At 37.6% G+C, this 20,849-nt stretch overlaps 1 protein-coding gene and 1 long non-coding RNA gene across 2 annotated transcripts; both read right to left on the minus strand.

Moving 5' to 3' along the window:
- Window positions 1–12,968: 12,968 nt before the first annotated feature.
- On the minus strand, window positions 12,969–13,280 carry LOC130459377 (uncharacterized). Its single transcript, XR_008918745.1, has 2 exons — window positions 13,179–13,280; window positions 12,969–13,073 (listed from the first exon to the last, which is right to left on the minus strand). It is a non-coding gene; the product is annotated as an uncharacterized lncRNA (long non-coding RNA).
- A 25-nt stretch (window positions 13,281–13,305) lies between these two features.
- On the minus strand, window positions 13,306–15,380 carry LOC130471728 (uncharacterized). The gene is made up of 7 exons (XM_056842002.1): window positions 15,136–15,380; window positions 14,758–15,033; window positions 14,446–14,658; window positions 14,013–14,359; window positions 13,723–13,926; window positions 13,523–13,630; window positions 13,306–13,445 (listed from the first exon to the last, which is right to left on the minus strand). Exons 2-7 carry the CDS (start codon window positions 14,962–14,964, stop codon window positions 13,346–13,348), a joined length of 1,179 nt encoding a protein of 392 aa, XP_056697980.1. The 5' UTR covers window positions 14,965–15,033; window positions 15,136–15,380; the 3' UTR covers window positions 13,306–13,345.
- Between the last annotated feature and the right edge of the window lie 5,469 nt (window positions 15,381–20,849).

Genomic DNA, 20,849 nt, shown 5'->3' on the forward strand with positions numbered 1-20,849 from the left:
CATGCCTAAAGTCATACGATACGTTTTTGACGATCCTCATATTATATTATACATGATAAATTCTTTTGCAGAATAATTCCCAATTGAATTCTATTCATGTAACTTTAGCTCATCTAGTTTCAGTAGATACTAAATCCAGCTAAATTCTTTGACATATAATATAGGTTAAGAATCTCACTTAGATCCTTTGATGTTTAACTTAGTAAATGCTTATACATAGTTCAAACATTCTTTACTTAGATTTATTCACATGGGTCGAATATTTCCAATGGAGTATTTCGTGTTTGTTTTAGTAAATGCCATTACTTAATCCAAAACAATATTATAAGATCTTTGTAACTAGATCTTAATAACCAGTATGTACTAAGTTTCGCCTTGGTCCATCATTGATATATAATATCAAATCTAAGTCATTAGCATTTGAATGTTATTTCACAATAGAGAGATATGTGTGTGATACACATAGGACCAATTAAGTTTTATGTACTCCAACTAAACTTCTTATACATCTATAAGATTTATGTACATTTTATTAAACTAAAATACTTATTAGTTTCACTAAAATACATTTCCAATTCCCAATTGCTTGCTTAAATCTGTACTTAGATTTCATAGGCTAGCTTTCTTTTCAAGTAATTTTTTGGATCCACAAATCCTATGACATACCATGTACATAATTTCTTATAACATTTGATTGAGGAAGATGTTTTGTCATCCAATTGCCATATGTACCAATATGCAATCATTGCTTGATTTATAGACTTGAGCATTACGATTATGCATGAGGTTTTAACACAATCCATGCCATTAATTTGCTTGTAACCTTTAGCAACTAATCTAGCTTTGTGTGTGAACATAATTCCATGTTTGATGGTTTTTATCCTTAAAACCAATTTGCAACCAATAGGTGTTAACCTATTCTTGCAAATCAACAAATTTTCAATTTTGTCATCAAAACATTGGTTATGTTTTATGGCCTTTAACCATCTAAAACATTTGAGTCTATATATGGCATCTAACTATTTTAGGGAATCTGGGTTTCGTTATAGCTTTCTTACAAGTCACAAACTCATTAATCTACATGATAATAGTTTGACTGCAAGTTGTAGGTTTCTTCACTATCTAATAGAAGAATCTTATAGCTTCAGTGACCTAAACTACATGTTTCTTCACTATCTAATAGAAGAATCTCATAGTTTTAGTGACTTGAACTCTATGTCTACTTGGGTATAGAACATCAAACAATAGAATATCAATAGCCACTTGAAAGTCCTTTGAATATTCCGCTCTCCTTGAAGCACTTGTAAAGTCTTCTAACAGATGTCTATTCTTTAAAGCCACTTCTAAAGTCCCTAAAGAATACGTGTTCGGATTTTCTAAAGAACTTCGAAAAGCCTCCGGAATGTCCGTTTATGTTTGTTGTTAGCCTCGAAGACTTTCGAGGTCAATTTTCTCCCACTTGTCATTTTGGAAACGAATCTCCAAAAGGACATTATTTCGAGCAAACAAACATTATGTTCTCAAAAATTCGTGGTAGAAACGATACCCTTTTGTCTCATTTGAATAAATCACAATGAAACATATATCTACACTTGGGCCTTAGTTTGTTGAATAACAAACACTAAGCTCCCATTGAGTTTTGCAACTCTTTAGATATATATATTGTTGAAAAGATGTTCTGAAATTACTTTTCAAATAGCTTTGACGAATTTGGTTTAGTTTGGTGGTAGTTGAGCATTTTGTTTAGAAATTATAGGAAAAATCTTTATAATTTATCATTGGTCGAATCAAGTACTAATTGACTTCGATCGTTCCAACGTTGATATGCCATATCTTATGGAGCTAGATCGTGAAATTACAACACACAATCATTGATGATCATTTTTGGTCTTAAAGTAATCATCGTCATGATCTAACTTAGATGTTTTATGATTTCTTGCCAAGTGGATTTTATACTTCTGAATCTTTGAACTAGCCAAACAGATTAAACTTATATCACTTTTGAGTAAATAAACCTATATTCACTCAAATCCATGTGAAATAATAAAGTCATAAAATCTTTCTTTAGCTTTGAACTCTATTGTCTAGGCATTCTAACAATAGTTCATATCTTTTGTTACTTTCAACAAGTAAGACTAGCTTGTCTTGAATTGATCTAGAAATCAATCAACTTTCAAAGTCCATCAAAATAGAGCTTTAGAACGTTGACTTGTTGATATGGTCTGAGCAACAATGCCAAAGATTAGTGGAACGCAAATCAAGGGGTTGATTTGAACCTAGTAAAGTTCATATTGTTAAAGAGTTTGTTTGTTTTAATCAAGCATATTGACTCAAGCCGTAAATGACCATTTCATTCAAATAAACAAACAAACATTGTTTTCGTTTTTCTTGAATGTGATTCTTTCTGTGTTTGAAAACAGAAATTTAGGTATGCTGATTATGGAACAAAATAGCCATTAAGTTCCAGCCTTGAAAGGACTTAAAACAAACTAGATGACCCTACAACTAATGTAGCATTGCCATGCTTCATTTTCCACTTGTAGGTCATTAGTATAGACTAGCTTCCATTGTTTGAGTTATTACCGAAGTAAGAACCTCAAGCGGTATATGATACCAAGGAAGTTTGATTGCTAGGTCACTTCTCTTTAAACATAAACTTATAGGTAGAAACGAAATCGTAAAATTTCTTTCATTTGTTCCTTGTTTTCCTATTTCTTGTACCCTTTCTTATAGTCTTAAGAATTGACTTCTCTAGTGTTGACTTTTATACTTTGTTAGACATGTCCAATGTCACTACAAAGTTCTTACCATTTTATTTATGTTGAATATGCTTATTCAACTAGATGATCTTACCAGAAGCTTCTAAAGTTCTCTAAGCATCGATCTATTCGAATGTCTAGGGACTAGACTCATTCGAGAATTAAATGGACAAAGATATTAGGTTGTTAACCATTGGTAAGTTGAGAGTTTAAACTCAATGCTTTATGATCTCAAAACTACATTGTATTTTAAATTCACAAGCACCAATCGGTTTTCCCTTCGACTTTGATACTCGAAAACAACCATAAAAGTCGCTAAAAGAAACGTACACTTTAAATTTCTCATTTTCTCTCATTTCCGTGGATCGTTCTTGGATTCACTACCAATCGAGGAAATTTACTGTTACCTTTCTAAAAGGATTTACTGCAGTGCAAGATATTTAATTATAAACAATAATTAAAACATACATTGAAGCATGCAAAGTCTAAACATTTATCATGAGTAATAACTTGAAAATTAAAGCAATCATGCAATTTAAACAAGTTATTAGCATTTTATTCGAATTTATTGTTCCGGTAGGTGTGAATAAAATGATTCCAAGATCCCAAAAAATCATTGAAGAATTACGCACATTATGTATTTAGACTCAAATCTAAAATATTTTAGGTAAGCAAAGCCTTTGCTAATAGTCTAGAAACTACTCTTGGTTGATAGGTACGTCTAAGAACTTATTAGGTAAACCTATCGCATTTGCCACGACATAAAAGGACTCCTTACTTATATCGTTGAGTTTCACCAAAACTATCATGTACTCACAATTTTTTGTGTACCTTACCCCTTTAGGATCAATAAGTAACACCTCGCTATGGCGGAAAACTATTACTAAGATTGATGTAAAGGTTTTTCAAGTAAGTGTTATTTTGGCATGGAACCTTTTAACTCAATTTTAAAGTTTGGAACTTTAGGCTCTTACTATGTTGGTTAGATTTTAAGTGAACTAAAAACCTTAATCATGCAACATAATCAAGGCATAATCTCATGCATAATTAAGACATATTTAAAGGAATAAATAACTTAAAACATGCATAAGATATAAATGTGATCTAGTATGGCCCGACTTCATCTTGAAGCTTCAACTTCAAAGTCCGTCTTGAAAATGGATTGGAAACTCCGTCTTGAATTTCACCATGGGAGGCGCCATTTTCTTCAAATAGGATAAGCTATAATTAAACTAATTACAACTATTTGATAGTACGCAGACCATATTTAAAGCAATAAAATTTGGTACTTTAGACCAATATTACATTCAAATTAATGGTATGCAGACCATATTTCATATAAACGAATATAAATCATGCGGAAAAACCATAAAAGCCAGGATTCCAAATTAATTTCCACATAACAATTAGCATAATTAGGACGCATACTCTTTGTAGCGTGCCCTCCCTTGCTGTGCCCGAACCGAACAAGAACAAGTCTTTAGGACTCCAAGTGTCGTCCCTCCGTAGAAAGTCCATAGCACGTCCGGATCCGCCTTAAGATTCACTAACTAGAATCGCCCTTAAGGTACTATTATTTTCGGCAATATGGGCAAAGTATATGACTGGATTTTTGCTCAAAATTCTCACCTTTAGAATACTTAAAAAACTCATTATAAATTATGAGCATTGATCTCATATTTATAGGCTATGGAAAAAGTAATCGAATCCTACTAGGATAAGAATTAATTAAGTAGAATCTTATTAGAACTCTTATTAATTAATTTATCCATTAGGATTAGGAATTTAATCATTAAACGAATCCTATACGTTTTAGGTTTCGTACGGAAGCACAAATACTACACAAGCATGACCCGCAAGCGTGCAGGTCATGCCCGCGCACAGCCCACACGGCCGCTCGGCCCACGCGAGCTACAAGCCCACGCGAGCTACGCAGCCTGCTCGCACCCCACTACTCGCAGCTACGCTCGCAGCCACGGCCTGCTGGGCCTGGCGTGGCCTCGGCTGTTTGTGTGGCGCGCTGGCTTGCTGGACGCGGGCCTGGCTTCGTGATGGGCCTTCGTCTAGCAAACTCTTCCGATGCTAATTCGTACGACGCGCTTCCGATTAATTTCCCGATTCCGGAATTCATTTCCTATACGAACAATATTTAACATTTCCGATTCCGGAATTAATTTCCATTTCGAACAAATATTTAATATTTCCGTTTCCGGAATTATTTTCCGATTCCGATAATATTTCCGATTCCGACAATATTTCCGTTTCCGGCAATATTTCAGATTCCGGCAATATTTCTATTTCCGATAATATTTTCCGATACGTACCATGTTTCCGTTTCCGGCAACATCTACGACTTGGATAATATTTATATTTTCGATACGATCCATATTTCCGTTTCCGGCAATATCATCGTTTCCGGAGTATTCATTTATTTGCCTTTGACGATCTTAGCTCCCACTGAAACCAAGATCCGTCAATTCCAAATGTACAAAGATGGAGTATTTAATGCCATTAAATGAAGGAAATAATGCCCTTGGTCCAAGTATGCATTCTATGTTAAGTCTAATAAATGCGGTTCAGTATTAATTAACAAGTTAATAATTCAGTGAGATCAAGTGAGCTGAATGCCTAACTAGAGGCCGCTTCAGTTCAAGTGGAATTAATGATATTAATCCACAGCTTACTCTTGACTGAACCCGTAGGGTCACACAAATAGTACGTAAACGGATCAAGTATTTAATGGCATTAAATACTCCATCTATGAATATTCGGAATCGACGGATCTTGGTTTCAGTGGGAGCTGAGATCGTCAAAGGCAAGAAATGAATACTCCGGAAACGATGATATTGCCGGAAACGGAAATATGGATCGTATCGGAAATATAAATATTATCCAAGTCGTAGATGTTGCCGGAAACGGAAACATGGTACGTATCGGAAAATATTATCGGAAATGGAAATATTGCCAGAATCGGAAATATTGCCGGAAACGGAAATATTGTCAGAATCGGAAATATTACCGGAATCGGAAAATAATTCCGGAAACGGAAATATTAAATATTTGTTCGAAACGGAAATTAATTCCGGAATCGGAAATATTAAATATTGTTCGTATCGGAAATGAATTCCGGAATCGGAAAATTTAATCGGAAGCGCATCGTACGAATAAGCATCGGACGAGGCCTGCCGGACGAGGCCCAGCACGAAGCCAGGCCATCGCCCAGCAAGCCAAGCGTGCCGCACAAACAGCCACGCCAGGCCCAGCGCAAGGCCAGGCCCAGCAGGCTGCGCAGCGCGCACAGCGCGCACACCACGCGCAGCGCGCAGCGCGCGCGGGCGCTGCGTGGGCTGCTGCTCGCGCGCACGCATGGGGGCCCATCGTGGCTGCCGTGCGTGTGTGTGCAAGTGTTTGTGTTCGTGCACGTTTCCTAAAACATGCAGAGTTCGGTTAATGATTAAATTCCTAATTCTATTTGATAAATTAATTAAATTAGAGTTCTTGTAGGATTCTAGGTTTAATTAATTTGTATCTGAATAGGATTTCGATTCCCTTTCCATACCCCTATAAATATGAGGCTAGGGCTCACAATTTATAACAAGTTTCAAAGTATTCAAAAAGTGAGTTTTTGAGAGAAAACTAAAACACACATCTTGCTCATAAAAGTGCCGAAATTTTCTAGTACCTTAAGGGCGATTCTAGTTGGTCAATCTTAAGGCGGATCCGGACGTGCTGTGGACTATCTACGGAGGGACGACACTTGGAGTCCTAAAGACTTGTTCTTATTCGGTTCGGGCGCAGCTAGGGAGGGCACGCAACAAAGAGTATGCATCTAAATTATGCTATATGATTATGTGTAAATAATATGTTGTCTTGGGTTAATGGTTGTTTCCGCATGATCTATGTAATGTCATATGTATCATAACCTAACAGTGGTATCACGAGCCCCTTATTATTTTCATAATCTAAATTGCATGAACATGGTTAAATATTACAAATTTGCAAGAATTAAAAGGGGTGATTAATTTTCGTAATTGTTAATTAATTGCAAATTGCGTTTATTTAATTATACGTACGCAGTTTTTCGGCAGTTTCTTCGTTACTCATCCGAATTGAGTGATTTTTGTGTCAATTCCGCATGTAAAAGGCATTCTAAAATTTTGACAAAAATAGTATTTTTCTGCCGAACCCAGAATTCTCAAATTCGAAGCCTAACTATGACTTTTCGAAGGTTTTAGTTTTTCGAATGCAAAATTTCGTAAATTTAAGATGTTAAATTAAATATTTGCGATTCTTGTTGATAAATCTTGAATTTTTGATTGACCTACTGCATATGTTTAACAAGTTTGAATGCCTAGTCTTGTTAATTATGCAATCTAATTTGTAATTATGATTAATTTGTTGAAAATTAGAATAATTTAGAATTAATTTGATTTTCATAATTAATTGTAATTTAATTAGAAACCTATGATTAAAAACCACCATAAAAATTGTAAATTTATGATAAATTTTAAATTTTTATGACCTAGACTTGAATCCATAACAATCGAAAATCAATTGGATAATAAATTTTCGATTTTTCGCCCTAAAATTATGAAATTAATATTATTTATTAATTTGTCATTAATTTTAAATATAAATTTTAAATTTTTATGCGATTCGTTCATAAAACTTGCACGCACGAAGCAATGGACGCTTCGTGTTACCCTTAAGGGGTGTTGTATAATGCGGGCATGCGACGACGAGCAAGGGAGCTCGTCGCCCGTGCGGCACGAATGCAATGAGCAAGGGCGTAGTGCACGAGCACAAGGCAGCAGCCCTGCCTTGTGTCGTGTGCCACGAGCAATGGACGAATGGGCATGGGCGAAGGGCGAGCCAAGGCAGTCGCGTGTGGGCAGCAAGCGAGCTGCGCCACAACGCGCGCTGCCTCGCACAAGAGCGCGCAGCCTCGCGCGCAGCGAGCGCAAGCTCGCGTGCCACGAGCGCTGCGCCCAGCATTGCTCGCGCGCACAGCCAGCATTGCTCGCGCGCACAGCCAGCGATGTCGCCCGCCCAGTGAGCGATGTCGCGCGCCCAGCGAGCGATGTCGCGCGCCCAGCGAGCGATGTCGCGCGCGCACTGCGAGCGATAGCTCGCGTGCGATGAGCGCTGGCGCGCGCAGCGAGCACCAATGCGTGCGGAGGCTTGCGATGGGGATGCAGCAGCTATGCGACGAGCGCATGGGCTGCGCGCACATGGCCAGCAATGGCTGTGTGCGTGCGGCCCATGGGCGTGCAACGCGTAGGGTGTTTGCGTTACGATTAGATCGTTTTGAATGTTTAATTTGAAAATTTCAGTTCACGTAATTTTAATTAATTTTAAAATTAATAATTTAAATTAATTTCTTGGATTTTAATTTTGAATATTGTAATTATAATAAATGTTATTTATTCTAATTATTTTACTAAAATTAAAATCATGAATTAATTTAAATACGACTGAAATTAAATTAAACTTTTTGGATTCAATTGTAAATTTATATGAGCTTTAAATTAAATTTGTATGTTTCCGGTTGGACTAGAAATACATTTTTATGTTTAAAATTAGTAAAGCATATAAATTTATTGGTTTAAGTGGGAGCGCTTTTTTAGTCATAAACTCTTGATTAGGTCTACAAATCCTTAAGGTTAAAACAACTTGATTAGAATTAATAAGGACTGAATAATTGGTAGATTATTGGTGCCCTTGATTAATTGCTGCAAATGTTTACGTGATGCATAATGTGTTTTACTAACCAGCTATGTGGGCCATTCATGATAATGAATGGGTGAATGGTATATATTGTATATGTACTGTTTTGCAGGTTATGAAGTGACTAGTATGGCCCAAATAGGATAGAAAATATGGTCTGCGTACCATTAATTTGAATGTAATTGGTCTAAAGTACCAAAGTTATTTTTCAATTCAAATATGGTCTGCGTACCATCAAATAGTTGTAATTAGTTATAACTTATCCTATTTGAAGAAAATGGTGCCTCCCACGGAGATTTTCAAGACGGACTTTGAAGTCAAAGCTTCAAGATGAAGTCGGGCCATACTAGATCACATTTATCTTATGCATGTTTTAAGTTATTTATTGTTTTAAATATGTCTTAAAATGCATGAGATCAAAAGCTTGATTATGTTGCATGATTAAGGATTTTAGTTCACTTAAAATCTAACCAACATAGTAAGAGCCTTAAGTTCCAAACTTAAAAAATTGAGTTAAAAGGTGCCATGCCAAAATATACACTTGCTTGGATATCCTTTACATCAATCTAGTAATAGTTTTCGCTCAGCGAGGTGTTACTTATTGGTCCTAAAGGGGCAAGGTACACAAATAATTGTGAGTACATGTTAGTTTTGGTGAAACTCAACGATATAAGTAAGGAGTCCTTTTATGTCGTGGCAAATTCGATAGGTTTACCTAATAAGTTCTTAGACGTACCTATCAACCAAGAATAGTTTCTAGACTATTAGCAAAAGGCTTTTGCTTACCTAATATGTTCTAGGATTAAGTCGACAAACTGTGCTTAGTTCTTCAATGATTTTAGGATCTTGGAATCATTTTATTCACACCTGCCGGAACACATAACTTGAATAAAATGCTTAATAAACATTGAATTATGCATGTATGCTAGAATTTAAGTTTATTAAGAGAAACTGTGAATGGTTATTTATTTGTTTATTCTTTTCAATTGTAGTTTTAATATGGCAAACAACAATCAAAACATCATCATGGGTTCTGAGCTTATGGTCAAGCTGAACCTGGCAAATTTTCTTGAATGGGAAGCTAAGCTAGTGGAAATAGTCAAACTCAATCGACTTGAGTATGTCCTGTCTCATCCCATGCCAAGCTACTATGCCAGAGACATGACCCCTGAGAGATTTTACGCCTGGGATGCGGATCTCAAAAAGGTTATGAGTCTCATGCTGAACAATATCCCTGATGATTGGGCTAAAAGGTTTGTAGCCTATGAACCTTTTACGCTCATCAAGAATCTGAGGGATATCTGTCGTGGAAGCACGGAGGACAGGGACCTGACCGTCCATGAGTTGATTGAATCAATGTCTGGTCTAAAGGTTAGTTCTCCCAACAGGTGTTATAGGATGGAAGTCCAAGAAACACATGTTCAGCTCCTTCGCACTAAACAGAGGGTAGGCGTCCCACTGAGGTTCCATGTGGATCTTATGCGTTCATACTTTGATCGCCTAAGTCTACTAGGAACACCAATAAGCGAAAGGATGGCAGTCTCTATCTTGCTCAATTCACTACACAGTGGGTTTGGTCGCTTCAAGCAACTATACCTAAGTGAACCAAGAGAAGAAACAGTTGCAGAATTTGTTCACCTTGTCAGAAAGGCTGAAATAATACTGGACTGTGAAGCCAAAGATTTACTCAAGGCTAGAAGGAGACCGTTCAAGAAAGGTGGAAAGTCCAAGGGCAATGCTAAATCAAAGCAGGACAAGTCCACATCAAGCTGTCTTTATTGTGATGGAATAGGCCATTACAAAAGAGAATGTCCAAAGCTAAAGGAAGATCAGAAGAACGGAACAGTCGTTCCATCTTCAGGTATCACTAGTGGAAAAAATACCTGTTGAGGGGGGCTTTTCGGGTTTATTGAGGCGAACAAGGCCCGCTGCGACAGACGTAGCTTCAACAGCTCAGTGATCTGTTGAGGCGGGCTTTGTTCGCCTCAACAGGTGATCTGTTGTGGGGGGCTTTCAAAATCCCGCCTCAACAACCTCTACAGAAACGCGAAAAATAAGGACCTGTTGAGGGGGGCATTTAAGAAGCCCGCCTCAACAGCCTCCTCTGTTGAGGCTCACTTCTTAAATGCCCCCCTCAACAGGTCCTTATTTTTGCGCCAATACCTGTACATTGGCGCCATAAATCATAAGTTGTTGAGGCGTACATTAAAAGCCCCCTTCAACAACATTAATTTTTTTTTCCAAATTCTTTTAAAATATAAAATAGGCGGCAATAACCACAACTAGATATATACTCCATTGAGTATTGAAACCTGTACCCAATCAACACCAAAATAGCAAAGGTATGAATCTGCTTATCTTTGATAAATAAATCATTACATTAACTTCATTTATATTAACCCAACAAAGCAAAGCGTATATATAGTACGTATGTTTACAATTTTTAAACACCTAGCTAGTCTAACAAATTACAACTAATATTAACAACTAAAGACAAAAGGCTAGAGAGCTAATCTAACAAATGTCTCTAATCCAGCCACTTAGGTCCCTTTAGATCATGCATTACAAACCTTAAGTAAGGTCGTGTTGACTTTCTTCCAATCGACTCGATCCCTAGCCTGCAAGTTGCATGGAAGGAAAATATATATGAGTACCAAAGTTTACACTCACGATATTGTCTTTACATTCCATTGAAGCATAAAATTAAAAGATATAGTTGCAGACTATAGAGATAATCAAGTACGTTGTTGACCTATAACGACCCAATGAGCCTTAAATGTGCATACGTAGATTAGAATGAGTTTTAGAAAGTTAAAACTATGTATATTAGTCATGTAATAAGAATCAAATGAGTCCTTAGGTTCTTTAGTTCAAAGTTGGGAGCGGAAATGTCATTTTAGCTCTAAACATGACCTATAACGACCTAATGAGCCTTAAATGTGCATAAATAGATTCGAATGAGTTTTAGAAAGTTAAAACTATGTATATTAGTCATGTAATAAGAATCAAATGAGTCCTTAGGTTTTTTAGTTCAAAGTTGGGAGCGGAAATGTCATTTTAGCTCTAAACATGACCTATAACGACCTAATGAGCCTTAAATGTGCATAAATAGATTCGAATGAGTTTTAGAAAGTTAAAACTATGTATATTAGTCATGTAATAAGAATCAAATGAGTCCTTAGGTTCTTTAGTTCAAAGTTGGGAGCGGAAATGTCATTTTAGCTCTAAACATGACCTATAACGACCTAATGAGCCTTAAATGTGCATAAATAGATTCGAATGAGTTTTAGAAAGTTAAAACTATGCATATTAGTCATGTAATAAGAATGAAATGAGTCCTTAGGTTCTTTAGTTCAAAGTTGGGAGCGGAAATGTCATTTTAGCTCTAAACATGACCTATAACGACCTAATGAGCCTTAAATGTGCATAAATAGATTCGAATGAGTTTTAGAAAGTTAAAACTATGCATATTAATCATGTAATAAGAATCAAATGAGTCCTTAGGTTCTTTAGTTCAAAGTTGGGAGCGGAAATGTCATTTTAGCTCTAAACATGACCTATAACGACCTAATGAGCCTTAAATGTGCATAAATAGATTCGAATGAGTTTTAGAAAGTTAAAACTATGTATATTAGTCATGTAATAAGAATCAAATGAGTCCTTAGGTTCTTTAGTTCAAAGTTGGGAGCGGAAATGTCATTTTAGCTCTAAACATGACCTATAACGACCTAATGAGCCTTAAACGTGCATAAATAGATTCGAATGAGTTTTAGAAAGTTAAAACTATGTATATTAGACATTTAATAAGAATCAAATGAGTCCTTAGGTTCTTTAGTTCAAAGTTGGGAGCGGAAATGTCATTTTAGCTCTAAACATGACCTATAACGACCTAATGAGCCTTAAATGTGCATAAATAGATTCGAATGAGTTTTAGAAAGTTAAAACTATGTATATTAGACATGTAATAAGAATCAAATGAGTCCTTAGGTTCTTTAGTTCAAAGTTGGGAGCGGAAATGTCATTTTAGCTCTAAACATGACCTATAACGACCTAATGAGCCTTAAATGTGCATAAATAGATTCGAATGAGTTTTAGAAAGTTAAAACTATGTATATTAGTCATGTAATAAGAATCAAATGAGTCCTTAGGTTCTTTAGTTCAAAGTTGGGAGCGGAAATGTCATTTTAGCTCTAAACGTACATGACCTATAACGACCTAATGAGCCTTAAATGTGCATAAATAGATTCGAATGAGTAGAAACAATAACATACAGAGCAGCAACAGAAGCAAACAGAGGAGAAACACACAGATGGAAGTGAAATTCTAAAGACCACCAGATCAGAATTCACATGCAGCAGCAGCAAGACCAGCAGATTAGTATTCAAAGCAATAAATTAGCAAATCCGCAGACTTGTAATTATGGAAAAATTAAAGAACTTTGCCAAATCCATGAAGATATAAACGCTTCCATCTTTGTGTCTAAACAACCTAAGTAAATAAATACTCGGTTGTAAAAAACTTAGCCCATTGCTCACGAACCACATCTATTTCCTCATCGGTATAAGGCGCATTTCTTGGAGTGTAAGCCTGGAATAAGTAACATGATAAGTAATGCTACTTGTAAATTAAGAATTCTACTACGTAAAAGTACTAGTATTAGTAGTTCAACTAACATATGGTAAAAGAACGAACATTGTCTAACCGCTCATCAGTGTTATGGTGTAACGTGACTATTTCATGCATGAACTTCATAACGTAATAGCCACACTCGCGGGCGCCGACTTGTTGAGCACAATGATTTGGAGATAAATCATAAATTATATATCCAAGTAGTTACCCAAAAAAAAAAGTAAAGCTAATTAGTAAGCATGATATACCTTTACATGGAAGCCTTTCAACCCCTGCATAGTCGCTCTATTCGGACAAATCCCATCATTAAACTTGTACACTTGGTATGCCCTGGAAGTTGAGTAAAACTTCATGAATCTGATTCGGCACGAAAAGAAATAACTTAAAAAGAATTGAAAGTAACTTACAAACACAAGATTCCCCATGCACTATTTTCTCGGTTGGAACCTATCGCAGAGTCGAAAATATACGCACAACCTCTACGTAGGTCTAACACGTACAAAATCCAATGATTTCTGCATTATATATAAATGTTATTGCAACCTTATGCATGAAAATAACAATAACATAGCTATTTACCAAATATCGATCAATCTCGAACACTTACTCTTGATGGTATGGGATCAAAAACCACTTGGTAATGTTAGGATCACCCTTCTTCTCCTTTTCAATTTCAGCATTGAAAACTACTTTCAAATACATTGATGCAGCCTGAGGGTTGGCCTTGATTCTAGAGCTTGACATTGCCTCGGGACAAACAAACCCAATCTGAGAGTTGTCAAATGCAAAGGTGTGTTCGTGGAATAAACACCTACAAAGTAAATGTATAATGCAAAAATTTCAAAAACTATTATAGTTGACAAAACCAAAAACAAAAATATCGATGGAAAAGTTTACATCATATAGACTTGGATCACTGAAATGTTGAGGCACGCCCCTCTAAGGAACTCTTCAACGTCAACCTCATTTACATAAGTTTGTCGATCTTCGTCATAATGCCAAACCGAAGCGGGCAATGGGATTGAAGTATTTTTATATACATCACCGGGCGCCGTATTGATGATAAACTTCAAATAATTGCATGATGGGCCAAGACCTTGAATTGTGTCGTCTGCCAAATTTTGCTTCTTACTTTTGGCGGCTGATTCTTCAGTTTTACGATCACAACTACCTATCATCTCTTTGGATTTCTTAGAGTTCTTCGACTTCGATTTCGACTCCAACTTATTTGAGCATGAATTTTCCTGTAACAATAATGTTAAGCTAGCATGAAAAGTTCGGTTTTGATTTCAGTGTTGAAGCACAGGGGAGTGGGAAGCATATGGTTTACCTTGGCCGTTAACTTCAGTGTTGTCTTCTCTTTGGACCCTAAATCAAGTGTTGCCTTCTCTTTGACAATTAATTCTGTTGTCTTATCTTTGACAACTAATTCTGTTGTCTTCTCTTTGACAATTAATTCATTTTTCTTCTCTTTGGAGCTACCAACCACCTCTTCAAAAATCTGACTCCTGGACTTCTTTGTTGGGCGTGGAGTAGAGTACTCCTAAACAGAGGTAGAAACCAAAGGAGTTCAAGGCTCTGAATCTAATTCTAAACAGATGCATAACGCAATGAATGACAATTAATAATAAAAAAGTTATACCTCGTCTTCTTCGAAAATCACCAAGTGAATTGGCCATTGCACAAAACTAGCAAGAGCCCTGCCTAAGTTATTGAATCCATCTCCAGTAGGTACCGGAAGAGTGTCATCATCATGTCCGTCGTGAATACAATCAACTTGGACCTTATAATGACTAGGCTTCATCGATCTAAAGTGTTGGTGCAACGAACCATCCAATGGGTACGCCATACCATCTGCCACTATCACTTTGTTACCCAAAACTTTATCCTCAAGGGCAAGACGACATGGAGTTATGGCCTTCACAAATAAATTTACAAAATTTCAGAAATCACTACAAAGTACAATATTAAAAACCTAGCTAGGGGTGTTTTGAGTGTATGCACTATAGAGAATATATACCTTCAGCTCGCGTGGTTGCTGCGATGAACTCGGACAACAGGTTACGAGTGCACGGTTAACATCAAACTCATCACTTACAAGAGCAGAATCAAGTGCGGGGGTAGAGAGGGTGTGTAGTTGACCGGTTGCTTTCAATGTGGCTAGTTGGTTTTGGAGGGCCTCCGCCACCTTTCTCTCTAATTGATCTTCAAACTCCCTTCTCACCGAAGCTCTGATTGATTCGATAGCCTCCGGTGATGGTTCAATATGGCCAGATCTACTACTTCGGTCTATTGGACCGAAAGCAACTTTGTAACCGACATTAACTCCACCTGTTGCCTTGACACACCCACGGTGATCCTTTTTTCCCATAGCCTTGGTGAGGGCATCTTCTCCCTGGGTGAATGAAATATTTCCTTTTCCCTCTTCTTCTATGTACTCCAACTATAAGAATTAGGAAAGTAAAAATTAGATGGTATACATGATGGAAAGGAGAAGCAATCTTAGCAATAGAACTAGGAATTAGGAAAGAAAAGGATATAGAACGTAAAATTTCATATGCACTTACAGCCATCTTAGCAATATTTACGGCTTCTTTATCATTCGGGTCAACTTCCCACTTTCCCTCTTTGTTTTTAACTTGATGAGCCAAGATCCACTCTACTGATCTAAACTTCTTAAATCTATCTGGCGCTGTGGTGAGTGATGAGGTCACTGAGGAAGAGCCACTTGAGAGGGTTAAAGCTGCCTCTGGCGGTAGTCGCCCATCATTTATCCACTCTGGTCTCTTTCTAACATAACCCTTTTGGCCTGTGCGATGTGGGTGCTTGTTTTGTAATGCACTTTTACTTGCTTTTTCTCTACGAACCTGTCAAAAAACACATAAAGAACATGTCGAACAGTTAAAGATGGCAACAACAAACTAATCATATAATTATATAAAAAAATATCTAGCAAAGTAAATTCATTATTACCAACATCTCCGGCTTGTTTCGTTCCATCACAAATGTTTTCCAATCATCCTCTGTGATTTGATGGTAGATGTCCCAAGGCATGTCATTTGTCTGATGTTTCGGCATTTTTTCTTTCTTAGTTATCCAACGCCGCGTTAACCTGGACTTGAAAGCTCCAAAGCGTTTCGCCACACACATATGAAAATATTTTTCTCTCCTTTTAGCCGGATCATCAATAATGTGGAACAGAAGCTGTTAATTTTATGGATAAGAGATTGTTAGAAACGTATGCTACACAAATAGATAATCTAGGAGAATACAAATCAAGTTTTTATTCAATGTTTACCTTGGTCTCCTCCCAAAACCCCTTCTTTGTGTGTTCATCTAACGTTGAATATTCTTTCACATTAATGTTAATTCTAGCAGCACAAGACCCAACTTGCTTCCCGTATTCTCCTGACCATTCTCCATCGGGGATTCCATATTGATTATACTGAAGATGCATTGGCTTTTTGGCTTGAACTCCTTTTGACGGACCACGGAATTTGGTCTTTTTACTAGTGTTGGTACCTTGTGATTCCCCCGTAGGATGACTAGCTCCATCAATTCCCTGTATTTCATTATCACGATGATCATCCATGGTAGCTACGGTCCTGCAACAAAGAAAAGAGAGCAATACTTAGTAAAGGGAGCAATACTTAGTAAAGGGAGCAATACTTAGAAAAGAGAGCAATACTTAGAAAAAAGAGCAATACCAGTTCTGTGCACTGATCTGCACAGTTCTGATCTGAGCTGTGCAGATCAGTGCACAGAACTGATCAGAACTGACCAGTTCTGTGCACTGATCTGCACAGTTCTGATCTGAGCTGTGCAGATCAGTGCACAGAACTGATCAGAACTGACCAGTTCTGTGCACTGATCTGCACAGTTCTGATCTGAGCTGTGCAGATCAGTGCACATAACTGCACAGTTCTGATCAGTTTTGTCCACTGATCTGCACAGTTCTGATCTGGGCAGTGCAGATCAGTGCACAGAACAGAACTGATCAGTGCACTGAGAAGCTAAAACAGTACTTCACTGAGTTGATTAGTGCAATTGGCCAAAGAATCTCTGTTTATGTCTTGTTTTTTTATATTAAGGGCAAAATGCTACAATTGGCCATTTACAAAGCTATACCTAAAATAATGGCCTTATGGTATTACACCTAACATGCAAAACAATCCCAAATCAAACCTCACCTAAAAAAACAACCCAAAAAAAAATCATAACTCACCAGTTCTACGCACTGATCTGCACAGCTCAGATCAGAACTGTGCAGATCAATGCACAGAACTGATCAGAACTGACCAGTTCTGTGCACTGATCTGCACAGTTCTGATCTGAGCTGTGCAGATCAGTGCACAGAACTGATCAGAACTGACCAGTTCTGTGCACTGATCTGCACAATTCTGATCTAAGCTGTGCAGATCAGTGCACAGAACTGATCAGAACTGACCAGTTCTGTGCACTGATCTGCACAGTTCTGATCTGAGCTGTGCAGATCAGTGCACATAACTGCACAGTTCTGATCAGTTTTGTCCACTGATCTGCACAGTTCTGATCTGGGCAGTGCAGATCAGTGCACAGAACAGAACTGATCAGTGCACTGAGAAGCTAAAACGGTTTTTATGTACTTATCCATCATCAACCACCAGAAAGCAAACATCAGAAACTAAGTTACCAATCACAAAGCCATGCAAACAAGAACAGGTAATTGATATTATTAGACAAAATGTACTGAAATCTAACCTAGGAAAATTCAACTGCAATTTCTGCAACCTGTGCTTGGAACCTGGCTCACATAAGAGGATACGACATTCACCAAGTTTACACCTGTGCGAAAAAACCAGATAAAGTTAGTCAAGTTATTAGAAGTATCAGACTCTCAGTAACTTAAATAGGAGGGATAAAGTAGGAGACTATCACTGCAATTCCTCTTCACAATACAAGTGGCAATTGATTGGGGTTGAATTTTTAGAAAAAAAATATGAATTAATATCCACAAGTATCCTTCACTATTCAAATTTAAGTAGTCAAGATAACAAAAATTCCAAGGCGCACAGGCTTTCAGATATGAATAGAAAGAACAAAGTCAAAAACTTCAACAATGCATCAGAAGTGAAGCCCGAACTTACACATGTATGTTTCAATTACGATTCGTAACCCATATTCCTTCTGTATGATCTGTACGCATATGATTAGTATTATTTGCATCCTCCTCTTCTGGCAATGGTTGAACAACCATTGGTAACGGAGGTGTGTCATCATACTCATCATACTCATCTTCATCTACAACATCATCAATACCCAAAATATGTCTTTTTCCTTGGGCAACAACACGCCATCTAGGATCAATATTGTCAACCACATAAAAAACTTGCTTAGCTAGTGATGCTAGAATGAATGGCTCGTCACTGTCACTTAGTCGATCAAAGTTCACCAAGGTTAAACCCGGGAAAATTTCATCTCGCTTCACACCATTTTGGTTGTTAGCCCACTGACACCGAAAAACAGGGATCACAAAATAGGTATAATCAAGCTCCCATATTTCTTCGATAACACCATAATATGATTGTGTTGAATCAACCGGCCTTTTATACTTAGCGCTTGCATAGACCCTAGATGATGCAACAACCTTTACTCCACTATTTTGCACTACACTCTTTTCATCTTGCCTTCTAGTGTAGAATGTGAACCCATTGATATCATATCCTTCAAAAGATCGAACACATAGTCGAGGACCTCGAGATAACCACTTGATCGTATCAGAAACATCATGGTCTTGTTTCTTTCCAACTTCCTTCTTAAACCATTCAATAAATGTGCGATTATGTTCCCGCATCAACGCTCTTTCCTTCAACTTAGGATTACAATGTTGCAATTCAAGCAGATGCTTTTCTAAATAAGGATGAACCTCTGTAAGATGCTGCAACACACAAAGATGTGCCTTCTTCTTCCTCTCCGATGGAGGAGATATCACATTTTTACCAATTACTCCCTCCCCTGCGAGCCTACCAACATGTCGAGATTTTGGAAGTCCTATTGGTTCAAGGCTTGACAAAAACTCAGCTAGATATCCAGAAATCTCTTCTTTAAGGACTCCCCGAATGATACTACCCTCTGGATTAGCCGGATTCCTTGCTTTGTCCTTTAAAGTCTTAAAAAATCTCTCAAAAGGATACATCCATCTTAAGAACACCGGACCACATAACTTGACTTCGCGAACTAAATGGACAATCAAATGCACCATTATATCAAAGAAAGAAGGCGGAAAATACATTTCAAATCGACATAGAGTTTCAACAACATCATTGTGCAAAGCATCCAAAGTCTCCGGATCAATCACCTTAGCACATATGGAATTGAAAAACAAACAAAGTTTTGTTATAACATGTCTCACGTGTTTCGGCAATATCCCACGAAGTGCAATTGGCAAAAATACATTAATCAGTGCATGACAATCATGAGACTTCATACCAATCAACCTAAGGTCCGAGAGAGACACTAGGCGCTTAACATTCGACGAATATCCCGAGGGAACCTTAATGCCATGTAAGCACTCACAAAACTTCTTCTTCTCCTTTCTCGACATTGTGTAACACGCTGGAGGCAGAAAGGTCTTTGTACCATCCTTTTTTTTAACAGGCCACAAATCTGGTCGAATATTCTTCTTTTTCATATCTTTCCGCACATTCTCATTGTCCTTGGTCTTTCCTGGTATGTTTAACAAAGTCCCGATGATAGCATCGCACACATTTTTCTCAATGTGCATTACATCGAGACAATGCCTAACCGACAAATCTTTCCAGTAGGGAAGATCCCATAATGGAGACACTTTCTTCCATAAAACACCCTTTTTAGACTTGGACTTGAAGCACTTACCGTATTTGGTTTCAACATTTTTGATACGTTCATAAACTTGTGATCCTGTCAAAGGTGTACGAGCTACTCCTTCCTCGGTGAACCCATTGAATTCCTTCTTCTTCTTACGATAAGGATGATATCGACTAAGGTGCTTCCTGAAATCTGGGTAGATATTTTTCTTGAAATGATCCAACCGTGTGGGCTTCATGTCCTCTTCACATATAGGGCATGCTTGTTCTCCTTTGGTTTTGTACCCAGACAAGTTTCCATAGGCCGGAAAATCATTTATGGTACAGAAAACCATTGCCCGCAATGTAAAGTTTGAGTTGGTGTGAGCATCGAACATTGGAACACCTTCATTCCACAACAATTTCAAATCATCTATGAGTGGAGCGAGATACACATCTATATCATGTCCTGGCTGCTTAGGCCCTGAGATGAGGAGTGACAACATGATATACTTGCGTTTCATACACAACCATGGCGGAAGATTGTAAATTGCAAGAAGAACCGGCCAAGTGCTATGCTGACTACTCAGAGAGCCGTATGGATTCATCCCATCTGTACATAGAGCAAGTCTCAGATTTCTAACCTCCTTGCCAAATTCAGGATACTTCTTATCAATAGTTCTCCATTGAGGAGAATCAGCCGGATGTCTAAGGAATTCATCTTTCTTCCTCCCTTCCGCATGCCACCTCAGATACTTAGCATTCTTCTTTACGGAGAACAAGCGCTCAAACCTAGGTATGATCGGAAGATACCACAATACCTTGGCGGGCGGTCCCCTCTTAGCTGAATTGGCCCCTTTACGCTTGTAACGCGACATAGAACACGTTGGACACTTATCCAAATTTTCATACTCTTTTCTGTAAAGAATAC

Source organism: Spinacia oleracea, chromosome 4, assembly GCF_020520425.1.
Source record: "Spinacia oleracea cultivar Varoflay chromosome 4, BTI_SOV_V1, whole genome shotgun sequence".
NCBI classification, from domain to species: Eukaryota; Viridiplantae; Streptophyta; class Magnoliopsida; order Caryophyllales; family Amaranthaceae; genus Spinacia; species Spinacia oleracea.

What these genes read in the sequence shown, in the direction of transcription:
- LOC130471728 (XM_056842002.1), bottom strand. Translation starts at nt 14,964, where the DNA reads ATGGCGTACCCATTGGATGGTTCGTTGCACCAACACTTTAGATCGATG. An exon ending in GTGATCCAAGTCTATATGAT is followed by an intron (nt 13,927 to 14,012) that starts GTAAACTTTTCC and finishes TTTACTTTGTAG; the next exon opens with GTGTTTATTCCACGAACACA. An exon ending in TTGATCCCATACCATCAAGA is followed by an intron (nt 13,631 to 13,722) that starts GTAAGTGTTCGA and finishes TATATAATGCAG; the next exon opens with AAATCATTGGATTTTGTACG.